Source organism: Cibotium barometz, chromosome 60 (genome assembly GCF_041138505.1).
Source record: "Cibotium barometz isolate CiBa-2024 chromosome 60, ASM4113850v1, whole genome shotgun sequence".
Classification (NCBI taxonomy): domain Eukaryota; kingdom Viridiplantae; phylum Streptophyta; class Polypodiopsida; order Cyatheales; family Cibotiaceae; genus Cibotium; species Cibotium barometz.
Window position 1 is genome coordinate 34,818,797 of NC_141105.1, and position 22,576 is coordinate 34,841,372.

Genomic DNA, 22,576 nt, shown 5'->3' on the forward strand with positions numbered 1-22,576 from the left:
TAAAACATAAAAATCCTGGTCTTCCTATGGAGTGACAGTCCCATAGGTAAGACGCAGTTCCAGGCACGAGTTTCCCTAGGTGTGACAGTCCCATAGGTAAAACACGGCACGAATACTGGCTCTTCCATGGCGTGACAGTCCCATGGATCGAACACAGTCCAGGTCATACACGGGTGGCACTGATCTGGCTCCCGTCCATACGACACCATCCTGCTAACACACGGGTGGCACCAGTCTGGCTCCCGTCCATGTCAGCAAAAATACTGGCCTCTTCACACGAGACACTGGCCTGGCCTCAAGTGAACGAGACGCAAAAATGTGGGAATGGACCAAATGGTCGGCCAATTGGTGACATCCCCCCGGGCTTCTAAAGAGTTGACCTCAACTTAAAAGCCTCAAGATATGCCTGCAACAATTGCGGATAATCTGCAAAATAATCCTCATTTACCCATTTGGCATCAATAGGCAAATAGTTCTTAAACTTCACAAGGTATCTCCTGGAAAGCTTTCCTGCAGGTAGCTTTCTCTCCTTGTGAAAAACAATCTGTTCTGGCTGGAGGATCTCCTCAAGCTCTTCAATTTCTGGCGGATCTTCTGTGACAGGCTCATCAGGATCTGGCCCCACATATTTCCGAAATAGACTCACATGAAAAGCATTGTGAATCTTCCAATGACTAGGTAAAGCAAGCCTGTAGGACACTTCATTGATCTTGTGAATCACCTTGAAGGGTCCATAATAGCGAGGAGAAAGCTTAGGATATGATCCTTCTCGTCCTGGCCTCTTCCGAAGCCTAGCCTTCTCAAATTTCAGCAATACCCAATCACCTTCTTTGACTTCCATGTCCCTTCTATGCTTGTCAGCAGCCTTTTTATGCTTATCCTGAGATCTTGCAATGGCTGTCCGCACCTGACCAAAGGCAACATCCAAGTCACGAACATATTCATCAGCTGCAAAAATCTCATCCTTTGTACGAAGGATGGGTGGCAAGACCACTCTGCCATAAATAATCTCAAACGGAGCCTTTCCTGTGGAAGCATGGATCGTATTGTTGTAGGCAAACTCAACAAGTGGAAGATACTTCTCCCATGCACTCTTTTGATCTGCCACATAACATTTCAATAAATCCAACACGGCTGAATTTGCAGCTTCACTTTGACCATCCGTTTGGGGATGATAAGCTGATGAAAACTCAAGCTTAGTACCCATATTATCAAACAAAGCCCTCCAAAATAGGCTTGTAGTCCTGGGATCTCTATCCCCAACAATGGATTTAGGCATACCATGATGCTTGAAAATATTAGCAAGAAAAAGCTTTACCATATGATCAGCTTTGATGGTTTTCTTGACGGGCAAGAAGTGAGCTTGCTTGCTAAACCTGTCCACAATAGTCCAAATAGCATCATTCCCATGCTGGGATCTAGGCAAATCCATAATAAAATCCATCGTGATACTTTCCCAAGGTTGCGAGGGAATAGGCAATGGCTGAAGCAAACCTGGAGGCTTTTGCCTATCAAATTTCACCTTTTGGCAAGTAATACATGCACGCACATAAGCCTCAATGTCTTTACGCATGCTTGGCCAAAAGAAATACCTCTGAATCATGCGAGTAGTAGGCATAATACCTCTATGACCAGCATAAGGTGGAGCGTGACATTCGTCCATAACCTTTGGACGCAAATCCTTCACCACACATAGGCAATTATCCTTCATGAGATAACCCTCGTTGATAACATAAGAGGCATGTGAATGACCAGCCATCAAATCAGTCCATACATGGCAAAAATCAGCATCCAAATGATACAAATCTCTCATAGTAGATAGATCTCCATGAGAGGCCACTGAGACTGCAGCAACATAAGGCCTCCTAGATAGTGCATCGGCCACCACATTTTTCTTTCCTGGAGTATGCACAATCTGAAAATGAAACATGGAAAGAAAATTTGCCATTCTCATCTGCTTCTCTGAAAGCTTGGTTTGAGATAGAAAGTATCTCAAGCTTTGATGATCTGTCTTGACTACAAATTCAGCCCCAAGAAGATAGTGTTTCCAAATCTTTAAGGCGTGAATTACAGCCAAGAGCTCTTTCTCATAGATATCCATATGAAGCTCAGCATCATGCAAACGACGGCTCTCGTATGCAACTGCATGCCCTTCTTGATTTAGGACAGCTCCTATGCAATCACCACAAGCATCACATTCAACCACGAATGACTTGTGCAAGTCAGGAACAATCAATACTGGACCACATATGATCGCATGCTTGAGCTGGGAGAAAGCATCCTGTTCCTTTGAAGTCCATTTAAAAACAGTTTTCTTCTTCGTGAGATCATGTAGAGGAGTGGCAATCATGGCGAAATGCCTTATGAAACGCCTGTAGTATGAACATAATCCCAGAAAACTACGTACTTGATGTACGCTTTGCAATTCGGGCCAATTCCGAATAGTCTCGATCTTTGCAGGATCCATTGTAACTCCATCTTTGGATACAATATGTCCTAGATAATGAATCTCTGAAAGGAAAAACTCACTTTTCTTGGCATTGACGAAAAGTTTATGCTTCCGCAACTCTTCGAACACTGTGACCAAATGAGTTCTGTGTTCCTGTTCATTCTTGGAGAAAACCAAGATATCATCAAAGAAGACTCCTGTAAACTTACGATGGGATCGGAATATCCTATCCATCATACGATTAAAAGTAGCAGGAGCATTGGTGAGACCAAAAGGCATTACCAAGAATTCATATAATCCGAAGGCTGTCCTGAACGCAGTCTTATGGACATCTTGTGGCACCACTCGGATCTGGTGATAACCACTCTTCAAATCAAGTCTGCTAAAGCAAGCCGAACCATCAAGCTTATCCAAGATATCATCAATACGTGGAATTGGGAATCTGTTCTTGATGGTAAGCTTGTTCAAAGCTCTATAGTCAACACACATGCGGAATGATCCGTCCTTCTTTTGAACTAGAAGCACAGGAGAGCAGTAAGGTGAGGAACTGGGCTGAACCAAACCTTTCTCTAAAAGCTCGTTTACCTGCTTCATAATTTCTTCTTGTTGTGCAGCACTCACTCGGTATGCGGGTTTGTTAGGAGGAGAACTACCTGGCACAAGATCAATGCGGTGATCTTCGGGCCTTTGGGGAGGTAATTCACCTGGCAACGAGTCAGCAAAACAGTCTTTGAATGCATTAAGAAAATTCAGCCTATCATTAGACATAGCATCCATACTTTGATGATTTGGCACAAGACTATCACGCACAAAAACCAAGTACGCTGAAAGACTCTTTTTCATTGCTTTATTAATTTGGATGTGTGATACAACTGGGATAGAATCCCCTTCTTTGCCAGCATCAATAAAATGCATGCGGCCTTTATGCATAAAAGAAATCATATTGGACTTGTAGTCTTTGCGGGGCTCAAGCCTATGGTGCCACGGCTTGCCCAACAATACATCACATCCATTCAGAGGAGCAACTAGGAAATGCTCATTATCAAGATAGCCCTGTATATGAATACGCAACTTCCCAATCAAAGGGGTAACCTGCACCTCTTTACCAATAAATGCAGCTTCGGCTTCAATCTGAGGTCCCATGTTTTCAACCTCAATTCCCAATGCAGCTGCCATTTGCATAGAGATGAAATTGTCAGTTGCACAATCATCAAACATAAAAAGTGCGGGCTGATCCTTGATTTGCCCCCAAGCCTTGCAAACCATTCTCTCTTTAGCATCATGACCTGTATTACCTTGCACATCAGGAACTGCATGAACATTTGCTTTGGTGTGCTTGTCCTCGTGCTTTGGTTTGCGATCTGGGCATTGCCGAAACATGTGGTCTTTGCTACCACAAGAAAAGCATTTTCCATCCTTAGCATATTGCTCTCTTTGCTCCGGGGTTAATCCAAATTTGTTCTTTCTTGGGCCCTGTTCTTTATTTTCAGCTTTACCACCCTTGTAGGACTCCCGGAAGTTCTTTTTAGATGGCTGTCCGCCCTTTTGCTGATTTGGGGCAGCCTTGTCCTTCGCCTTGGAACCTCCTTGATCCTGCTTGATCTTGAGCACCAATTGCTCTGTAGCAAGGGCAGAAGCTGTGAGTTGCTGCAACGTATGTTTTGGGTGCAATTCAATACCCGATCTATATGCAGGTTGCAATCCAGAACGAAACTTCCTCTTTCTTTCCTCCTCAGAGATTAGCATGAAGGGAGTCACTTCCAGCAACACTTTCCAAAATTTGTTAACATACTGTTGCACACTCTCATTATCTTTTTGTTCCAGCCTGTCCCACTTTTGAGTGAGAGTTTGCTCTGCATTGGGTGGCAAGAACTGAGCATAAAATCTATCTTTGAATTCCTTCCAAGTAGAGATGGGATCCTTGGTGATCTTTTCGGTGATCCACCAATGGGCAGCAGTGCCTTTCAGAAACATGCTAGCATGGCGCACCTTCGACTTTTCTGTAAAGTCTTCATCGCTAAAAGCAATGTCGAACTGTGCCACAAACGCTAACACCTTAGAGGCATCATGTTCACCATGAAAGACATCAAATTTGACAGATTTATCACCTGCTTTGAACTCCTTAAGCTTCCTGGCATGAGGCTCATGGTCCTCTCTTTTTCTTTTCCCCTTATCCAACGGGGTAGCCCTGTCTGCATGGGCTCCATGGGCCGTCAAAGAAGCTTCATGGGGCACGGTGGCATGTGCTCCACGAACTCGAAGCTCAGATGCATGTGACTTACCTGCATATGGCATAGTCTCTCCATGAGACAACTCAGAAGGCAAAATTTTTCTGGAAGCAGACCTGTCACCATGAGATACATATCTTGCATGCATGTGACTTTGATGCGCTCCATGAGCACTGGCATACATAAATCTGTCAGGCTTAGTGCCTTGGGGAGAGGATGCATGTCGAGAGGTGACAGTCACCTCTTCCTTTTGCATATAAGATTTCAGCCTCTGGGATGCGGGATCTCCATGCTTTAAACGAGGTGGATTTCTGAAAATCAGCTCCCCGTCATCCCCCTCTTTGATATCACCTTTGCGAAGAAGATAGACAAGTGCCAACTCCCTTGGTTTCTTGCCCACTTCACGAGCCATTGATTCAAAGGTTACATCAACCATAGCATCAGCCTTCCTGGCTTCAATAGCACTTTGTAGATGAGGATCTTCATGCAAAAACTTCAATTCTTGCTCTTGAGCCTGCAAAAGTTTTCTCATATCTTCCATTTCAGCTTTCATAGCATCAGGGTCTTGTTCAAGCATAACTGTCTTTCCTGGAGACAGTTGACCTTTGGATTCACTATCCAGAACCCTTACAAGAGGCTTGTGTCTACCTCGCAGGGCATCAGACCCACGAGAAGCACTAGAGGGACCCCTCGAATTTGGCACTTCCAAAGGGTTGCCTTGGCTGTCCATTGTGTTCAAAGTTTGCTAAAAGCGGGATGTCCAGTACACAGGTTCGTTTCCCCACTAGGAAGAGGGAAACAACCGTGCTCTGATACCAATGAAACCGATCCCGTCAAGTGGGAAAGACTCAGTTGGACACCTACACGTTTAATAGCACAACTTTAAAACCACAAATATGAAATGGACAACTTAAAACAACTTGAAATTTAAATGAACAGAAATGGAAAGATGGACACCAGCACTGGGGCCGGAACGGGCCGACCCCCCCCTCAATATATGATATATTTATTGGGAGTATTTAAAGAATACAATGCTCCATGGGTTCTGAGAACCAGATCATGTCCATGCACATATGAAAACAGTACTAAACAAATAGCTCGAATTTCGATGTAGAAACTCGAAGAAGATCGACCACTGGTGTGGTCCAATCGCTACGGTCCTGTGCTTTCACTGGACTCCGCGGAGAGCACCACACTGGTGTTCCGAGACCACGCACAGACAGGCGCTCTCGTACTAACGCCTGGCTCTCCCGATCTCAGCACCTTTGGACCGAGGTTCGCCCATATAGCTTGGACAACCCGGCACCGAACGGGTGTAGACCGAGCGGGACGAATCTTTTACCAGATTTAAACATATAATACTTTACTCAAATCTGAAAATCACTTACTTGTAGATGGTTGATATGAAAACCAATCCTCAGAGTATGATGAGGTCTTCCAGGTGATGTGGCAGCAGTTGCCTTGTGGAGAACCACCAAGACAAGAGTCACCGCAAAAGATCACAGCCACCTGCTGTGAAAGAAGGTGAGGCTTGTGTAGTAGCCAACTGAAGATACCCTCCCGCTGTAAGCTCAGCCGCCTGAGAGAGAAAAGAAGCCACCAAGTTTGGAGGAGGCACCAGGCTGCTGTGCGCAGCTATTTAGCTGCAGCCTGCGTAGCTTTCTGTAGATGGTAGCTTGCTGTAGATGGGCTTGATTGCAGCCTGTAGAGGGGCAAGAGCAGCCGACAGCAGAAGGTACAGCTCGTTGAAGGAGTCGCCTGTAGAGGTGAAGGTGGTGTAGGCGCATCCACCTGTGGTGTAGAGAGCAGCCCACAGGATAACCAGCGCAGCCACCAGTTTAGGTTGTAACCGCCAGCAGGGGGTACATAAGTGTAGTCGCCTTAAGGAAGATCATGCGCAGCAGTACAGCCTGTGGGTAAACACCAACCTGCGCAGCCACCTGGATGACAACATGTGCAGCAGTACGGAGATAGGTGGTGGCCACCTGCTGTGCAGTTCGCAGCCAGCCGCCTGGGGACAGGTACGTGCATAATAAAAGAGTCGCCTGCTGTAAATTCAGTCGCCAGCAGAGATGGGGAAAAGCCTGCGCCTGATTGCTGTAGGAGCAGAGGTGTAGGTGACGACTTCTTGGTCTTCACGTGGAAGGAGAATCGGGTGATGAAAATCCACGTTAGGAAGAAGCGATGATGTCCCACGCTTGAAGGAAGGCCCTTTTTTTAATAAAATTGAAAGTGGAGATACAACTCAAGATTTCCACGCATGCATGTGGGGGATTAGTGGGGGTAGGTGACCATGCCCACCCCCACACTCACTTAAAAGTGAGGCTCCCCACCTTGGCCCCAAAGTGGGTGCCCAAAGGGGGTGCCCACTTTTAAATAAGTGTGGACCCCTAGCCTTATAAATCAAAGGGTTAGAATTTAATAACATTAAACAACATGTACTATATACTTACCACCTGTTCACATGCACTGAAACTCGTCAGAATACAGGGCACACTTCACGACTCACTGGCAGGCGTCCCCGCTCAGTAAGTAACATGACAGGCAGGCAAACACACGAATACATGTCATGCGAAAACAGTTTCAAGCATACAAAATATGTGTGCATGTGCAAAAAGTAACATGGACATATCTCCCGTTCATGGAACATGTACAAAATATCTGTCGGCACAAAACTGGCTCGACATAAAACATAAAAATCCTGGTCTTCCTATGGAGTGACAGTCCCATAGGTAAGACGCAGTTCCAGGCACGAGTTTCCCTAGGTGTGACAGTCCCATAGGTAAAACACGGCACGAATACTGGCTCTTCCATGGCGTGACAGTCCCATGGATCGAACACAGTCCAGGTCATACACGGGTGGCACTGATCTGGCTCCCGTCCATACGACACCATCCTGCTAACACACGGGTGGCACCAGTCTGGCTCCCGTCCATGTCAGCAAAAATACTGGCCTCTTCACACGAGACACTGGCCTGGCCTCAAGTGAACGAGACGCAAAAATGTGGGAATGGACCAAATGGTCGGCCAATTGGTGACATCGGCAGCAGTCAGCTTCATGGAATCACTCACTTGAGGGGGTGAATAGGATGGCACATGGGAAGGGGTTGGGATGAGGGTTTGTGGGAGGGGAGAAACAAGAGAAGTGGTGGTGGTGGGGAATATGGAAGGAAAAGAAGCAGGAATCTGGGAATAAGGTAGAGAAACAAGAAGCTGGGAAGAAGATCCCTGTGAATTTGGGGCCTTGGATCGGGGAGAAGAAAAGAGAATCCCCGAGTGAGAAGAATGGCTATGACCAGAAGCCTGTCTCTGATAACGCAGCAGAATCCTCCTCTTCAACAGAGCTTATCAAAAAATCAGCAAACTCTTCCTTTAAAGCTGAGTGCAGCAAAGAGAAAGGAAGGAGAAGAAGGGATGGGAGGGTGGGAATTTGGAAACCAAAAGGAGAGGTAAGAAATGACTCCCCTCGGTTAAAACCCTGTTGTAGCACCAAAATACGGGGCTGAGATCTGAAAACGCAGATCTTAGGCTCAAAACGCAGCACCTCTGTGGAAAACACAGCACCTCTGTGGAAAACGCAGCTCCTCAGTGGAAAACGTGGAAAACGCAGGTCCACAGCAGAAAAAACGCAGCTCCTCAATGGGGAAAACGCAGCTCCTCAATGGAAAACACAGGTCCACAGCAGAAAACGCAGCTCCTTTGTATATGTAGATGCAGTGGATCTTTGCCTACAGCAGTAGATGTAGAAAACGCAGGTCCCTTTGCAACACTGGGCTCAGATACCATGAAAGAATGGCTGTAAATCAGAAAAACGGCAAATAGATCTTGCAAAGAAACACACATGCAAAAGAACTGAAGTAGAAAACTTGTTATCTGCTGAAGTAGAGCACGAGGGCTGCCCGTAGGTGCATACAACCAACAGCAATAGCTGAATAATGATGTGCTAATGATGCTAACCCAAGCCAGGTTGGACAATAGCTGGTCGGCCAGCATAAAAACAACCAACAGCAATAGCTGAATAATGATGTGCTAATGATGCTAACCCAAGCCACCTATTTATAGGTTGGACAACAGCTGGTCGGCCAGCATAAAAACAATGGGCTTGCCGACTATGCAAAAAATACTAGAATAATGTCTAAAAAATAGACAAAAATAGCAGAAAAATATCTAAAATAAGATGAATGCATGGCCTCATAAATCTGGCCAGATACAGCATGAAATATGCACATATATGACCAATCTGGAGATGATAATGCCAACATGCCTCTCACTTTACCCCCTGGTGCGGGTCAACACGAGAACCAGGGGGAGGAACCACCGGAGGCGGTCTCCTGGACTGTCGCCAAGGGCAAGCTATAGCTAAATGACCCATCTGTTTGCAAATGAAGCATTGGCTTGGAAGGCCAGAATACTCCACGCGCTGTTGTATGGGTCGCCTCGAAGGCTAGGAATAGATATACAATGCAGTACAAACTCCGGTGAGGCTACACAGATGCGTAGGGATAGAATTCCCGCTGCCCTTGCAAGGGCCGAGGCAGCGGTGGGGGAGGGGGGGGTGTTAGAATTGTGCATCTCAGTGTTCTAGGGCTTTACCATTTATTTGGGCATTTTATTGTATTTCTCCTATTTATTTGTCCTGTGAGCAGTCGGCAAGGTGTTAGAATTGTGCATCTCAGTGTTCTGGGGCTTTACCATTTATTTGGGCATTTTATTGTATTTCTCCTATTTATTTGTCCTGTGAGCATTCAGCCAGCCCTAGAGGCAGTCGGCCAACTCACTGTTGCACTATATAAAGAGTTCCCCATTATTCACTCCTTCATCCAATTCCCTTGCACATAGTTCAACACTGAGACACTCAGTTGCTCGCCGTTGCCATTGTAAAGCTTTATTGCAGTTATAAAAGGTGATCTTGTCCAACTCTCTCAATCTCCTTTGCACTCTCTCATATGTTTAATGTTTATGCTTCTGCCTGTGCTATCTCCTTCAGAGGGGGGGGGGGGGGGGGGGGGGGGGCTCCATCACTCTCCCAATGGCGCCACCAATCACCGGGAGAAAAGGAAGGTACACCTTCCTAGGGCCTAGGAAGCAAACTGTCACTGGGAAGCCCGAAACGCCACCCAATGGGTCAGACATTGGATCAAAGCCGTGTTGCCACCGTGCAAAGAAGGCCTATGCCGTACGCAGTGCAAGGGGACTCAGCTGCATGACTCAGTCTGACGCCGATGGTGAGTCGAACTCCACCTGGAAGTATCCACGCCCCAGAGGGTGAATATCGGTGATCTTGGCAAGTTCACCGATGAGGCTGCCCTGAAAAGGATCCCTGAGCTGTCCACGCGTAGGACGGCTACCAACAATTTTGCAAACCAGGGTGGAGGCCTCAAGTGAGGCAACAGTCGTGGCAAGAACCTATAGATCCGCTTCGGAGAAGGTAATGCAAGCAACGGCAGCTTCGGTCGGGGATGACAGAGCAGCTGCCATGGAGTCCTCCTGAGGGTGAAGACCATAAAAGGCTGAAGCTTGCCGAAAAAGCTGAAAACCCCAAAAAGAAAGCACCAACCTGCACTGAAGGTGAGAAAGGAGAGGGACGAGGAATGAAAAGGAGGATGAGAGAAAAAAAAAAGGAAAAAAAAAACAAAGAAAGAAAGACGGAAAGAAAAAAAAAGAAGAGAAGAAAAAAGAAAAAGAAAAAGAAAAAGAAGAGGGAAACAGGCGGAAGGGGGAGGGGGGGGGGGGGGGGGGGGGGGGGGGGGGGGGGGGGGGGCTAGCGGGAGCTTGCACACAATTCTTAGGCAATGCGAAGATGGCACTCCACCTAGGCTAATCTTATGGAACATGTTTTCACTTCCCAAGGTTCCTGGAACCTGGTGAAGGGATTTGAACCAAAACCCCACCCCTCACTAGCACCTCCCGAAGTCATCCGCTATTGGGAAGCTAGGAATGCCACTACCATAGCGGAGCTCATGCAAGTGCGGGAGTTTCATTCACAACTCCAGCAGTTCCCCTATGTCTCTAACAAATGGGCAGACCTTGTAGAGAGAGATGCAGCACGTGATCGCACACGTCGCATTGATCTCGAGCATCAAATCCAAATTTTCTCCATCAAAGAGGGGGATGACCTAAACGTCAAGGTTGCTCAATACCGACGCTTAACGAGGAGTACGCCACCACTGGCTCCGCCAAGTGTCAGGAAGACCAGGTTATCACTTTATTGAACAAGTTGCCACCTAGTTATCACACAGGCCATTAGTTTAGAACCTATGCCTAACCTATATGAGTGTGAGTACCAACTCCTGCGCTTTGTTCGGTTGCATAACCAGTTTACACCCAAGGTGGCAACAATGCCCCAAATTGGCGGTCAAGAGGGTGTAATTTTCCAGCACCTACTCTGCACGGTTCCCCACCAAGGAACCTGCAACAAGGCAATGGTACGAATTGACCTAGATCCTCTCAGTAGCGACCCACTAGCCACCCCGAAAGAGACGTCTCATTGGTCATCACTTACACCACATCACGGCCCCTCGGCCAATGTCACTCGAGTCACATTTGAGGTTTGACTTTGGCCACTCTTCCAAAAGGAAGAAGAAACAGCGGCCTAGACGAGGCAATCAGCGTGTGAAAGCGTCTACCCTCATTCAGATTTGTCAGTTGCCTGATGATCCTCATGTGCCCATCATCGAAGCCCACCCAAGTCTTCCCTATGGCCATCCAGTCACTTGGGCAGTTGCCAGTGGAGCTACACACCATATGGCACGCAATACTGACATTTTCATTTCTCAGCGTCCTACTATGGGAAGTTCGGTGTGGCAACAACACACTGATGCCCATCAAATCAATTGACACCGTTTTATTTGATACCAACCAGGCAACATTGGACAATGTCTACCTTGTTCCTAACTTGGGCCTCAATTTACTTTCTGTATCCCAGCTGACCCAACTCGATCGTGGAGTTTACTTCAACAAGCGAGTTGTAGAGGTGATTGATGAGACTACCGGTCTCGTTGTTGCCCAAGGTCAAGCACAAAAGAATGGCTTATACCGGATGTCTACTTTTTTATCTTTTATCTGAGCCATCTTCCGAGGGTTCTGAGTTTCATTGGGTTCGTGCCTATGTTACCAGAGCTCCTTCAGACGATAAACAACTATGGCACTATCGCTATGGTCACCTACCCTATGACACACTCTATGAGTTGTCTAGAGACCAGTTGGTTGAAGGCATACCCAGCCTCAAACTGACAAAGGATGTCTGCCAGCCACCTTTGGTCAAAATCGGTCAACACTGCGGTGTACCTTCCGAACCATTGCCCCACGGTCATCATCCCTCACAAGACCCCATTTGAGGAATTTTATGTCGAAAAACCCATTGTTTTCCATCTCCGTGTCTTTGGGTGTCGTGCATACACACACTCCAAATGACATGAGGGGTAAGCTTGAGACAAGGAGTGAGTTGCTCATTTTTGTGGGCTACTCTTCTGAATCAAAGGCATACAAAGTTTTTGATCCACGATCAAAAAAGTCTTCGTTCGTCGAGACATTGTCTTTGATGAGCGGGATTTACTTCACCTTCCACTGCCCATACCACCCGAGCAAGATTCTCCGATTGTGCCACATAAACCCAATCAGTCAACTACTACTCCGCCCCTTGAGGAGCCTTCCTCCTCCCGACAGCCTCCTAGGGACCCTTTACCCCGCTGGCACTAACAAACCATGTGGGATTTAGGCATGCTTCCCTGGACGGTCCGCCCCTTGAGGAGCCTTCCTCCTCCCGACAGCCTCCTAGGGACCCTTTACCCTGTTGGTACCAACAAACCATGCGGGATTCAGGCATGCTTCCCTGCGATACCCCCTTGGACGGTCCTGGTCGGTCCACCAGTCTCACTCATCGGCCTCATTTGCCTCTGTTTTTTCCGTAGACTATGTTGTGCATGATGAGCCAACATCATGAAAAGAGACAATCAAACAGTCAACCTGGAAACAGGCCATGGAACAAGAACTTGAAAGCATTGACCGTAATGGCACGTGGTCCCTTGTGGATCGCCCTCGTCTCATAAGAGGTCATTGGCACCAAATGGATTTTTCGCACCAAATTTAAAGCCGATGGTACCTTGGACAAGTACAAACGGCTTGTGGTGCAAGGTTTTCACCAAAAAGAAGGCATTGACTTCGACGAGACCTTCGCACCTATGGCTCGAATGACGACAATCCGTCCCTTACTCAATCTACCTGCTCACCACAAATGGCCAGTCTACCAGATGGATGTCATGAGTGCCTTCTTAAATGGCATTCTCGAGGAGGAAGTCTATGTTGACCAACCTCCGGGCTTCTTGCTCCCCGGGTATGACGACGCCTCCATAAAGCTCTTTATGGGCTTAAACAAGCCCCCCGAGCGTGGTATCATCGCATCGACAAATTTTTACGCAACCAAGGTTTTCAACCATCTCACTATGATCCCCATATCTATATCCACACAGATCAGGGGATAGTTTGCTACCTAGTGCTCTATGTCGATGATCTAATCATCTCTGGTTCAAATCAAGCCAAAGTGGCTGACATCATGGCACAACTGAGATGAACTTTTGAGATGGTTGATCTCGGTTTTCTCTCATATTTCCTTGGCATGGAGGTGGTCCAACATCATGATGGTATTTTGTGTCACAACAAAAGTACTGCCTTCAACTCATTACTTCCTACTTCCTACTTTCCTAATGGTGATATCCCTGTGGCTACCCCATTGGATCCAACCATCAAACTATCAAAGGAAGAGGACTCACTGCCACATGAAGAGCGAGCATATCGCCAAGTGGTTGGGAAACTCATATGGCTCACAAACTCTTGACCTAACATTTTCTATTTCACATCCATTTTAAGTCAGTATTTCAATGCTCCTAAGGAGCCACATTGGAGTTCAGCGATGAGGGTTGTTCGCTATCTAGCGGGTACCTATATGTTTGGACTTCACTAAAGTCGTGGGATCACCCTGCACGGTTGCATAGCATTTAGCGTCTTGCATACCCTTTGCATAGCATTCTGTTTTTTGTGTTTGGGATGCATGTATGAATGAAAACCCAAAAATGGGCATTCATGCATGTGAAAACCTCTTGCATTGTGGCATTGATCTAGTACTGCCCAAACTCAAAAGACTCTACGACAGACGAAGAGCACATGATCTACACCCACGACCACCAACCTTACCCAAAACCAAATACTTCATGTTCCTCTTCACCTACTTACTATCCTTCTCATCTTCTCTCATGGTCCCCTTTTTTGGCCTGAGAGTAGGCATGTGAAAATATACCCAATTTGGTATTTTATCCAACCCAAAAGGGATTTTGTTTAGGCATTTTTTGTCTTACTGCTGGCCGACAGCTTTCCATGGCCGACCACACCTTGGGACAGCAGCCCTCTCTGCTCTTCATTATCATTTGACATCGGGACAGCAGCCCTCTCTGCTCATTTGACACCGACCGTGCTTCAACTCCGACCTCATCTTTGCTTCTTCGACGGGCTACTACTCAGAGTCTCCTCACATCAGAGGGCCTCTTGTGCTGGATTTCATTCATCATTATACATACACTCACTCATCCATTTCATGCTGTGTTGATTTTCTCTGATCTCTCGTACATCTGGTCCTTTCATCCTTTTGCCCTCAGAGTTTACTTTGAGGCACGAGGTTTTTATGAGGTGATTCTCACTGAATCCAAGTACAAACAAATGCTATTGAAAAAGTCGCCTTTGTTGTTCGGACAAAGTAAATGGTGCATGTTTACCCTTGGTTGCCCACCAAAGATTATCATAATTTTATCAAACATAGATGCCATGTGTAGGTAGAAGTGGTGGATGTCGCGATGTATGTATATGCGCCCTACATTGCGACAAAGGCCTCTGGTCTCTCGTAATGGGACAAAGGGAGATTCTACATCTGGATCGACTACTACAGTGCAACAATATTACAAGAGTAGGTAGGATGTGGGCTGCAATAGTGAGAGGTAATTCTCTGTTTGCTCATGGCACAGAGACCCCATTACATACAAATACGGTTGTTGTTCAAGCTGCAGAATGCTCTTTACAGGGTGACATAGGCAGTCAAGCTGCCATGCAAGTTGAGGTGTAGCCTCTCTTTTCACCATATTGTAAATATGTTCATACCAATCAAGTGCTTTACTTACAATATACAAGGCCTCTATGATGCAAATAAATGGAGGCTTTTTTGGTCATATGTAAATAATATTCATCCCCATGCGGTTTGTTTGCACATAATCAGCACATTTTTGTTGGAAGGCAAGGGGTCTTCTCTAGATATCATATTTTCTATGTGCGAGAACCCTAGCTTTTTCTAGCACTCTTATGATGGTTAAGCATGAGTTGCAACCTGCAATGATTCAAATGGCCGTTGGCTTGTGGTGCAATGCAAGTGTTTATGCAACGCAAATGTAGCATGCAATAGGTTGATCGTTGTAAAGCGCAAGAAAACCTTGTTTATACCCGTGAGTCTGTGCAATTCCACTTTGAGAGAGGAGAAGAGAGAGAAAGCAGATAGTAGTCGACACAGTATTGGGTCCCAATTTACCCACTGAAGCCCGCCCCCCCCCCCCCTTCCCCTTGGAAATGCTGCCGAAAGTATGCACAAGCAAGCCGGTGGCTGTAGGCACACTTGGACTGCTGTAGAATGCTGAGAACTAATTTTATTGATGGATAATTTATGCTGAATAATCAGTGCTGCTTATATATGAAGTAGGGATGTTAGTCGGTCCAAGAAAGTGCTGTCGGCCTGTTTAATTGGACATAAAAAAAATGCTGATTTTACAGCATTAAATGCTGCGCTAATCAATTGGTTGCTGATTTTAGTCTTGGCCGCCGACTCCCACCTATTGGCCGACTTGCTGTGGCTTGATTTGACGCTGGCTGATAGGTAGCCTAGGGCTCCCATGGCTGGCCAACTGCATGTAGGGCAGCAGGTAGACATAGCCAAGGCCTTTTGACAGGACTTTATGGCTCAGGTAATGGACAGAACGGGCTTTGGGCCTAGAATTAAAATTTTCATTATTTGGCTTTACCAAGAGGGAACAACTAAATGCATTTTGGGCAGAGAACTTTCAGCCTCTTGGCATCTCTTGGGAAATCTGTTCAGCAGGGTTGTCTGCTTAGTGCGTGTATGCCATCGCAACTCACCCAATGCTCCTCTACATGGACAAACACACAAGATGGGCAGCTTCATGGTCTTTCCATGGAAGATGGTACATAGTTTGTGGCACAGGCATATGCTAATGACTCAGGGCAAAGAGAAGCAGGGTGGTGAAAATAGGGAGGAGGAGGGAGGCGAGCTTCATGGTCTTTCCATAGTAGATGGTACATAGTTTGTGGCGCAGGCATATGCTGATGACTCAAGGCAGAGAGAAGCAAGATAGTGAAAAGAGAGGAGGAGGGAGGCGGGCTCACAAGGCGATGCACGATGTCCGCCCAAAATGCATAGTGGCCTCAATGTCCTTAATATTCATTATCATATACTGGCAAGGAAGCCACTCCTCTCTCATTTTATAAAGCAAGTGAAGCCATGGGCACGTATATTGGGAGCTATGTGTACTAACATGCATACCGATGCATATGGGCATTGGAGTATCAATTATGATGATATGGTCTTTGGGCGTTTCACTAGCCGTATTTCGGGCTCTCCATATGCGACTACTCTTATTCAAGATTGGAAAGTATCCTATGCCATCTACGATGGTCCGATAGCCCTCCGAGTCGGGGCAACTCAATGTTGCTGCAAAGTATTCATTGGAGCAGGGTATTTGATTGACCACTTGCTTTGTCTCATCCAAGAAAGGCCTACAATCTGTCTACATTGGGGATTCGTCACATATATGACATGGTTATGTTTTCACTTCTCCATCAGGCAATATAGGGGAAGCATCAAAGGTCAATCTCGAGAGTCGTTTCGGAAATGATGCAACCTTTTCAGCCAGTCCCAATGCTTGAGGAGGCAAGGAGACTCCGAGATCGGCGTTCCTAGTGTGTGTGTTCATTCTCCATTTGTGTTGTGGAACGGATTAACTGCTTGTTAATACTTATTTATTTAGTCACAAGATCTCTTAATCCACCGCATTACACCATCCCCGAAGACAGTTTTCAAGATATCTCTATGGACTTTGTCACAAACCTTCCATCTAGTGCAAGGAAGAGGAATATGACTTGCTTGACTATCGTCGATCATATTAGTAAGTTTGTTATGTTGATTCCATGCAAACATAATCTGATAGCCTAAGATGTTGCTAATTGTTCATTCAGTTTTGGTACCTTGTATGGGACTTACCTAGAACATTGTTTAAGATAGGGATGCCAAGTTTACCGGTCATTTTTGGCAAGCTCTCTTTGATAATTTTGGTACTAAGTTGCATTTTTTCCTATCACAGGCATCAACATCAAGGATGCGCACGCCAATGTGATGCCCACCTTCAAGTGGTCAAACTCGGCGCCAACCAGTCCACACCAACCGACACACTCCCTTTGATAATTTTGGTTCTAAGTTGTATTTTTCCCTATCATGAGCGTCGACACCAAGGATGCCTGCCAACGTGATGCCAGACCTTCTCTGTGTGACCCACCTCCAGGTGGTCAAACTGGGCACCGAACCAGTCCACACCAACCGGACATGCTAAACAGGCTGGGTGATCACATTGGCAGGCCGTGGACCAATCGGGCAACAATCATGTAGGTCCGGATAGCTGGTCGAGCAGGCCGACCTGCATAAATGACCCCAAAGTGCCCTATAAATAGACATGGCCCCTTCCCACATCATCATAAGATGATTAGCCTTTTACAGCAGTCAAGCAGCCAAATCAAAGGCCTAGCATGCATCTGAAGGCAGGAGAGTTACCAGGAATCTTCTCAGAATTGGGGTTTACAGCAGTCAAGCAGCCAAATCAAAGGCCTAGCATGCATCTGAAGGCAGGAGAGTTACCAGGAATCTTCTCAGAATTGGGGAACATCAACATTGGCCATCAACTTGGGCATTCCTACTATATTGTTGATCAGTTTGTTTTCCCCGAGGCAGCATTTTACATATTAACTTGTATAATTAAGCTTGGGTTCTTGGGATTCACACCAAATTAAAGTAGATACTTTGTGTGTGCTTGTGTTGCATATCTACTGCTATGATTCTCTGTCTGTTAACCCTTTCACTACGCTGATAGGTCTACACACTTGCTGGTTGAGTGATGCCCCCTCCCTCCTATACCTTCCTTGTGGAGTATTTGGTCTTACTGATAAGAGCAAAGATAGAGAGGGTTACAAACTGCTGAATGTTGTGACACCTCATTGTGCACTCAATTGCAGGGGTATACTGGCACACCTCTGCAGTTTGCCAGAGGCTGGATTTAAGAGGGCTAGAAGCTTTGCAAGTTGGCTGGACTGCTGGATCAGCTGGCTGCTCCAAAAACTGGCAGCTGACAGATCTAAAAATTGGCATTATGGAATATAAGCCTATGTGCACTACTGTGATCTCCAAGCCCCAGTGACAGAATAAAAGTGGGTCTTTTTTTGGGAGTGTTAAGGAAGGGAGGGGGGGAAAGGGGCGGGATGGGGCGGGATGGGATGAATTGGTAGATCTAATTAACTGGAACTCAGGACCCTCTTTGTCTTATTTCTAAAGCCCCATCTCTTGGGCATTTCCACCATTTTACATCTTATTAAGTGCTGTGGGTTTCTCTTTCTCTGCCCTGTCTCCTGCCTCCAAGCAAATGCATGATGCCGCAAGAACACAAAAAAATAAAGAACCATGCGCTCAATTCGAAATATCTACATTTGCCAAAACGGACATATCTCTCTAGCATTGATAACAATTGAATCTCCAAAAATATATTCGAGTGAGCAATATTTTCGTGTGAATTCTCATTAAAACAAGAAAGTACCTCTCTAGTGTTGACAATGTCCAAACTTTCAAGAAAATGGTTTAAGTAGTCCTGCATTGCTGATATGGCCTTCAATGAGATAGAAGACAAACGTCCCAAAGCCGGCCTAATAACTGGAAAAGCAGCTCTCGATGGAACATCTCTGTTCAAATGCAAAGGTCATTAGTCATAATCTACCTAGCAAACAAAAAACGAGTGCAAAGGCTTTCTGTAATATTTTATAAATGTATAGGTGTAACCTTCGTGAAGACAAAGAAGGATGAGCATCCTCCAAATAATCATCATCATCATGACCTTGAAAAGCCACTGCACCTCCACTATGCTCTCCCAACCCTAGATGTTGAAGCCACTCTTTCACCTTCAATAAAGGCCAGGAAAAAACCATGAGTAAAATGCACACTAATACAATGACCAGGAGGGTCTCATAGCCAGAATTTGCATACCTGTTCCTGCTTCTCCTGCAAATCCTCAATCAATGCTCTCTTTTTCAAGTCAAAATGTAACATAAGAACTTGTGATGCCTTCTTGACAAGCCTCCACTGGAACTGCAGGAAAAAACTTGCCGCCATTAATATGTACATGGGTTCAACGAGTATGCATGTAGCAAAACTAAGGCTCAGATTGTTCCAATCATATCTGATGCCTCTGGCATCATACATTTGTGATACATTCATAACTGCTGCTTAAACTGGATTCTAAGCATGTGGACCCGCTACAGGTTACAGCTGAATTCTTGAAAGCTCCATACTGGGATGACAGTCCACGTATGTTGCAGTGCTCAACTGTCTATGGTTCTCTGTGTGTACAGGATCAATTTTCTATGTGTCTGTATGTTGATCTAGCTATGCATGTGAGGTTCTTCAGTAGACCTTCACCCAAAACTGGGCCATGTGTGTATGCATCGCAGGTTCATGAGTAGACAAAGCAGCATAACTGGGGTCTACAGGTCCAATTGTGTATGAATAAGGGTTCATGTATAAACCTGATACATGTTGATCTATCTATGCGTGTGGGGTTCATCAGTAGACCTTCACCCAAAACTGGGCCATGTGTGTATGCATTGCAGGTTCATTAGTAGAGCTTCAAGTCAAAGCAGCATAACTGGGGTCTACAGGTCCAATTGTGTATGAATAAAGGTTCATGTATAAACCTTCAGTTGAAAAAAGTAAAACTACACTTATAAAAGTGACTGTATATGTATGATAGTTCTTGTGTAGACCTCAGTGAGTTAGATTGTGTATGTATGCAGGTTTACGTGTAGACCTTCAATTCAGAGAAAACATTTGGTTATGAGAGCTCAACATGTGAGTTCCTATGTAGACCTCAGTTTGAAAAAGCAAAGGTGAGTTCTGTGAATTGTTTATGTATGTGCGTTGCTTTGTGTACTTTCGCTTGGAAGACGCTAAACTGGGCTATTTGGATTGAAATGTGTGTGTGTACGCAAATTCATGTGCAGACACAGGGCTATAAGACGTGGGTTTAACTATGTAAATATGTAAATTCATGCAGAGATTCTTCAATCAGAGGACTAGGCTGTGTGAAATCGGTTAGGTAGGGGGGTATAGGAGTTCACATATGTGTGTATGTGAATCATCAATTTAAAAAAACAAAGTGAGCTATATGGGTTCAATTGGATATGTGTATAAGTAGTGCTACCATACAGTCATGTTACACCTAAAACAGAAGCTGAGTTATGTAGGTTCAATTGGGCTATGAGGATACGTTATGTGGGTTCATGGACCTTAGGAAAACCATGTATGTTATGTGGGTGGCAATAAAGGGTTATGTAGGTCCCTTCCTCAAAGAAGCTATCAAAGTAAAATTAAGCTTTGCCTTTGTCTGGTTGACGGTACCCTACATGTAAGCCCAGTCGTGCCTTGAAGGTCTGCACATCAATCCCACATGCATACTATATAGAAGGAGGAGGGCATTGGGGGATGAAGAGTAAGAGGGGTTGTACCTGCTTGTACTGGATTTCGATGGTGTAGACGAGCTGGAACTGGCTAATTTCGTGACCTTCGGATCGCGATGCGTCCACCACGGTGGCAGAGGGCAGCTCGTCGAAGACGCGCTCCTCTTCCCGCCTCGGTAATGACATGGTGGGCGACCCATTCTGCATCCTGACGTAATGCGAGCTCGACCCACAACCCTGATCCCTGCGCTTCGGCATCCTCGAAATCGATTTCAGCACAATCGCAATTTGAAACCCGGGCACAGATCAAAGGCACCCTGTCGCATCCAAAAACCGAATAATTCTTTCAGGGCAGCGGGTGCTTATGCGAAGCAAGAACGCATATTCGGAATATTAAGCCAAAGATTCGGAGCAGGATGGGTGATGCACAAAGGGGCAAAAACAGCACAGCAAAAACAAATGGAAGAAGCTTGCTTGCTTTTGGCTTGGCTATGGAGATGAAGATGAAGATGAAGATGGAGGAGATGGATTGTTTTGTCTGTCTCTTGCCGCCTGCGCACGCTTCGCCCCCTTTGGCAACTAGTCGTTTTACACAGACGAGAGCGACCCGCGGAAACGGAAGTGTGTGTTGTAACCAGAAGAGCACATAAACACAACAACGTAATAACATTAGTTGCGACTTCCGGGAGATCCGCCCACATGTCGGCGTTTGGCAAAACCACGTGTCTTCCACGTCATTTCTAAAAAGCTTATGCAGATGATGTGGCATGCTGGTATGGCTAAATACTTTGGCGTGGGCGCCCAACTTGCGTGCATGGGGGTGTCTCTCTCCATTTAAGTTGGACACGCAACTTGATCAGCTTGTAATAATAAACGGAAGAGAGAGAGACGAGAGAGTATGTTTCACATTGTTCCCAAGCCAATGGACCAGATATTATCCATATGACAACCCGGGGTTAAACTCGGGATCTCTCACCTAGGAGCCGAGTGTGTGTGTGTGTGTGTGTGTGTGTGTGTGTGTGTGTGTGTGTGTCCATGTCCCTTTTCCACTCGATTTCAACCCCTCAAGTTCTACTCTCTTTCAATTGCATGTGCACCCTCACGCTCCTTCTACAAAGTATTGCATATTGACATGAATGCTGTGAACAAACGCAACGACTATATGTGCCACCCTTTTCCACTCAATTTCATCCCCTTCAGCTCTACTCTCTTTCAGTTGCATGTGCACCCTCTTCGTCTCCCTACAAAGTTTCGCATATTCACATGAGTGTTGATAACTACATGTGCACCCTCTTGCTTCCACATGGTCCCCCTACAAAGTTTAGCATATTCACATGAGTGCTATGAACAAAAGTTATGACTACATGGAATATTTATTCATGAGAAGTTGTTAATACCAAGCCAAAGCCAAAAGTTCCTATCAATAACTCCAAGAGCAATATGGAAAAGGTGGCCACAAATCTTTGTACCTACTATTGGAAGAAAGAAAGTCTTTAGTACATCTTCATGATGAGAATATTGAAGAAAGAAAGAACGACAATGTAGAAGAAAGAACGGCAATACCAAAGTGTTTTACAACTAAAGAGAAATGGAGAATGGCAATGTCAATGTAGAATGAGTGTGCTTGTAGAAGAAAGAAGAAAGAACGGCAATGCCAAAGTGTTTTACAACTTAAGAGAAATAGAGGATGGCAACCATGAAAATGTCAATGTAGAATGAGTGGCTCATGAAAATGTGATTACTTATGCTCTCAAAGGTTTTTTTACAAATCCTTATGTCTTGTTTTACTATGAATGCCTAATCTAACTAATAAATTGGGAATATTTCTTTTTTGTGTTAAGCATCAAGGTTTACTCTACTTCAAAAAATAGATATAGATTGTTGCAAAGTTAGCACAACCATAGGCAAGCCTAATGCAAATTTTTCTTTCTTTTACCAAGCTCCAATTCATCAAGAATCAAGCACTTTTTGGTTCGTTCTCTTCAAAGAAACACAAATTACAACTGGTACATCATCTCAAGGAGCTACAACACATAAAAGGATGGCTAATCAATCAAAGGTATGAAAAGGGTCGGCAGTTATG

At 45.5% G+C, this 22,576-nt stretch overlaps 1 protein-coding gene across 3 annotated transcripts in view; it reads right to left on the reverse strand.

Annotated features, from left to right (window-relative positions):
• The window catches only part of PLDP1 (phospholipase D P1), a 105,079-nt gene extending 83,921 nt beyond the window's left edge, over positions 1–21,158 (reverse strand). For 2 of the 3 annotated variants that reach the window (XM_086794393.1, XM_086794391.1), the window contains exons 1-4: positions 20,542–21,158; positions 19,025–19,126; positions 18,821–18,939; positions 18,582–18,723 (exon numbers count right to left, since the gene is read on the reverse strand). In XM_086794393.1, the coding sequence (XP_086650519.1) occupies positions 18,582–18,723; positions 18,821–18,939; positions 19,025–19,126; positions 20,542–20,751 (573 nt within the window). In that variant the 5' untranslated portion in view covers positions 20,752–21,158. The remainder of the gene's footprint in view (positions 1–18,581; positions 18,724–18,820; positions 18,940–19,024; positions 19,127–20,541) is intronic. The other variant, XM_086794392.1, reaches the window with a different exon arrangement.
• Between the last annotated feature and the right edge of the window lie 1,418 nt (positions 21,159–22,576).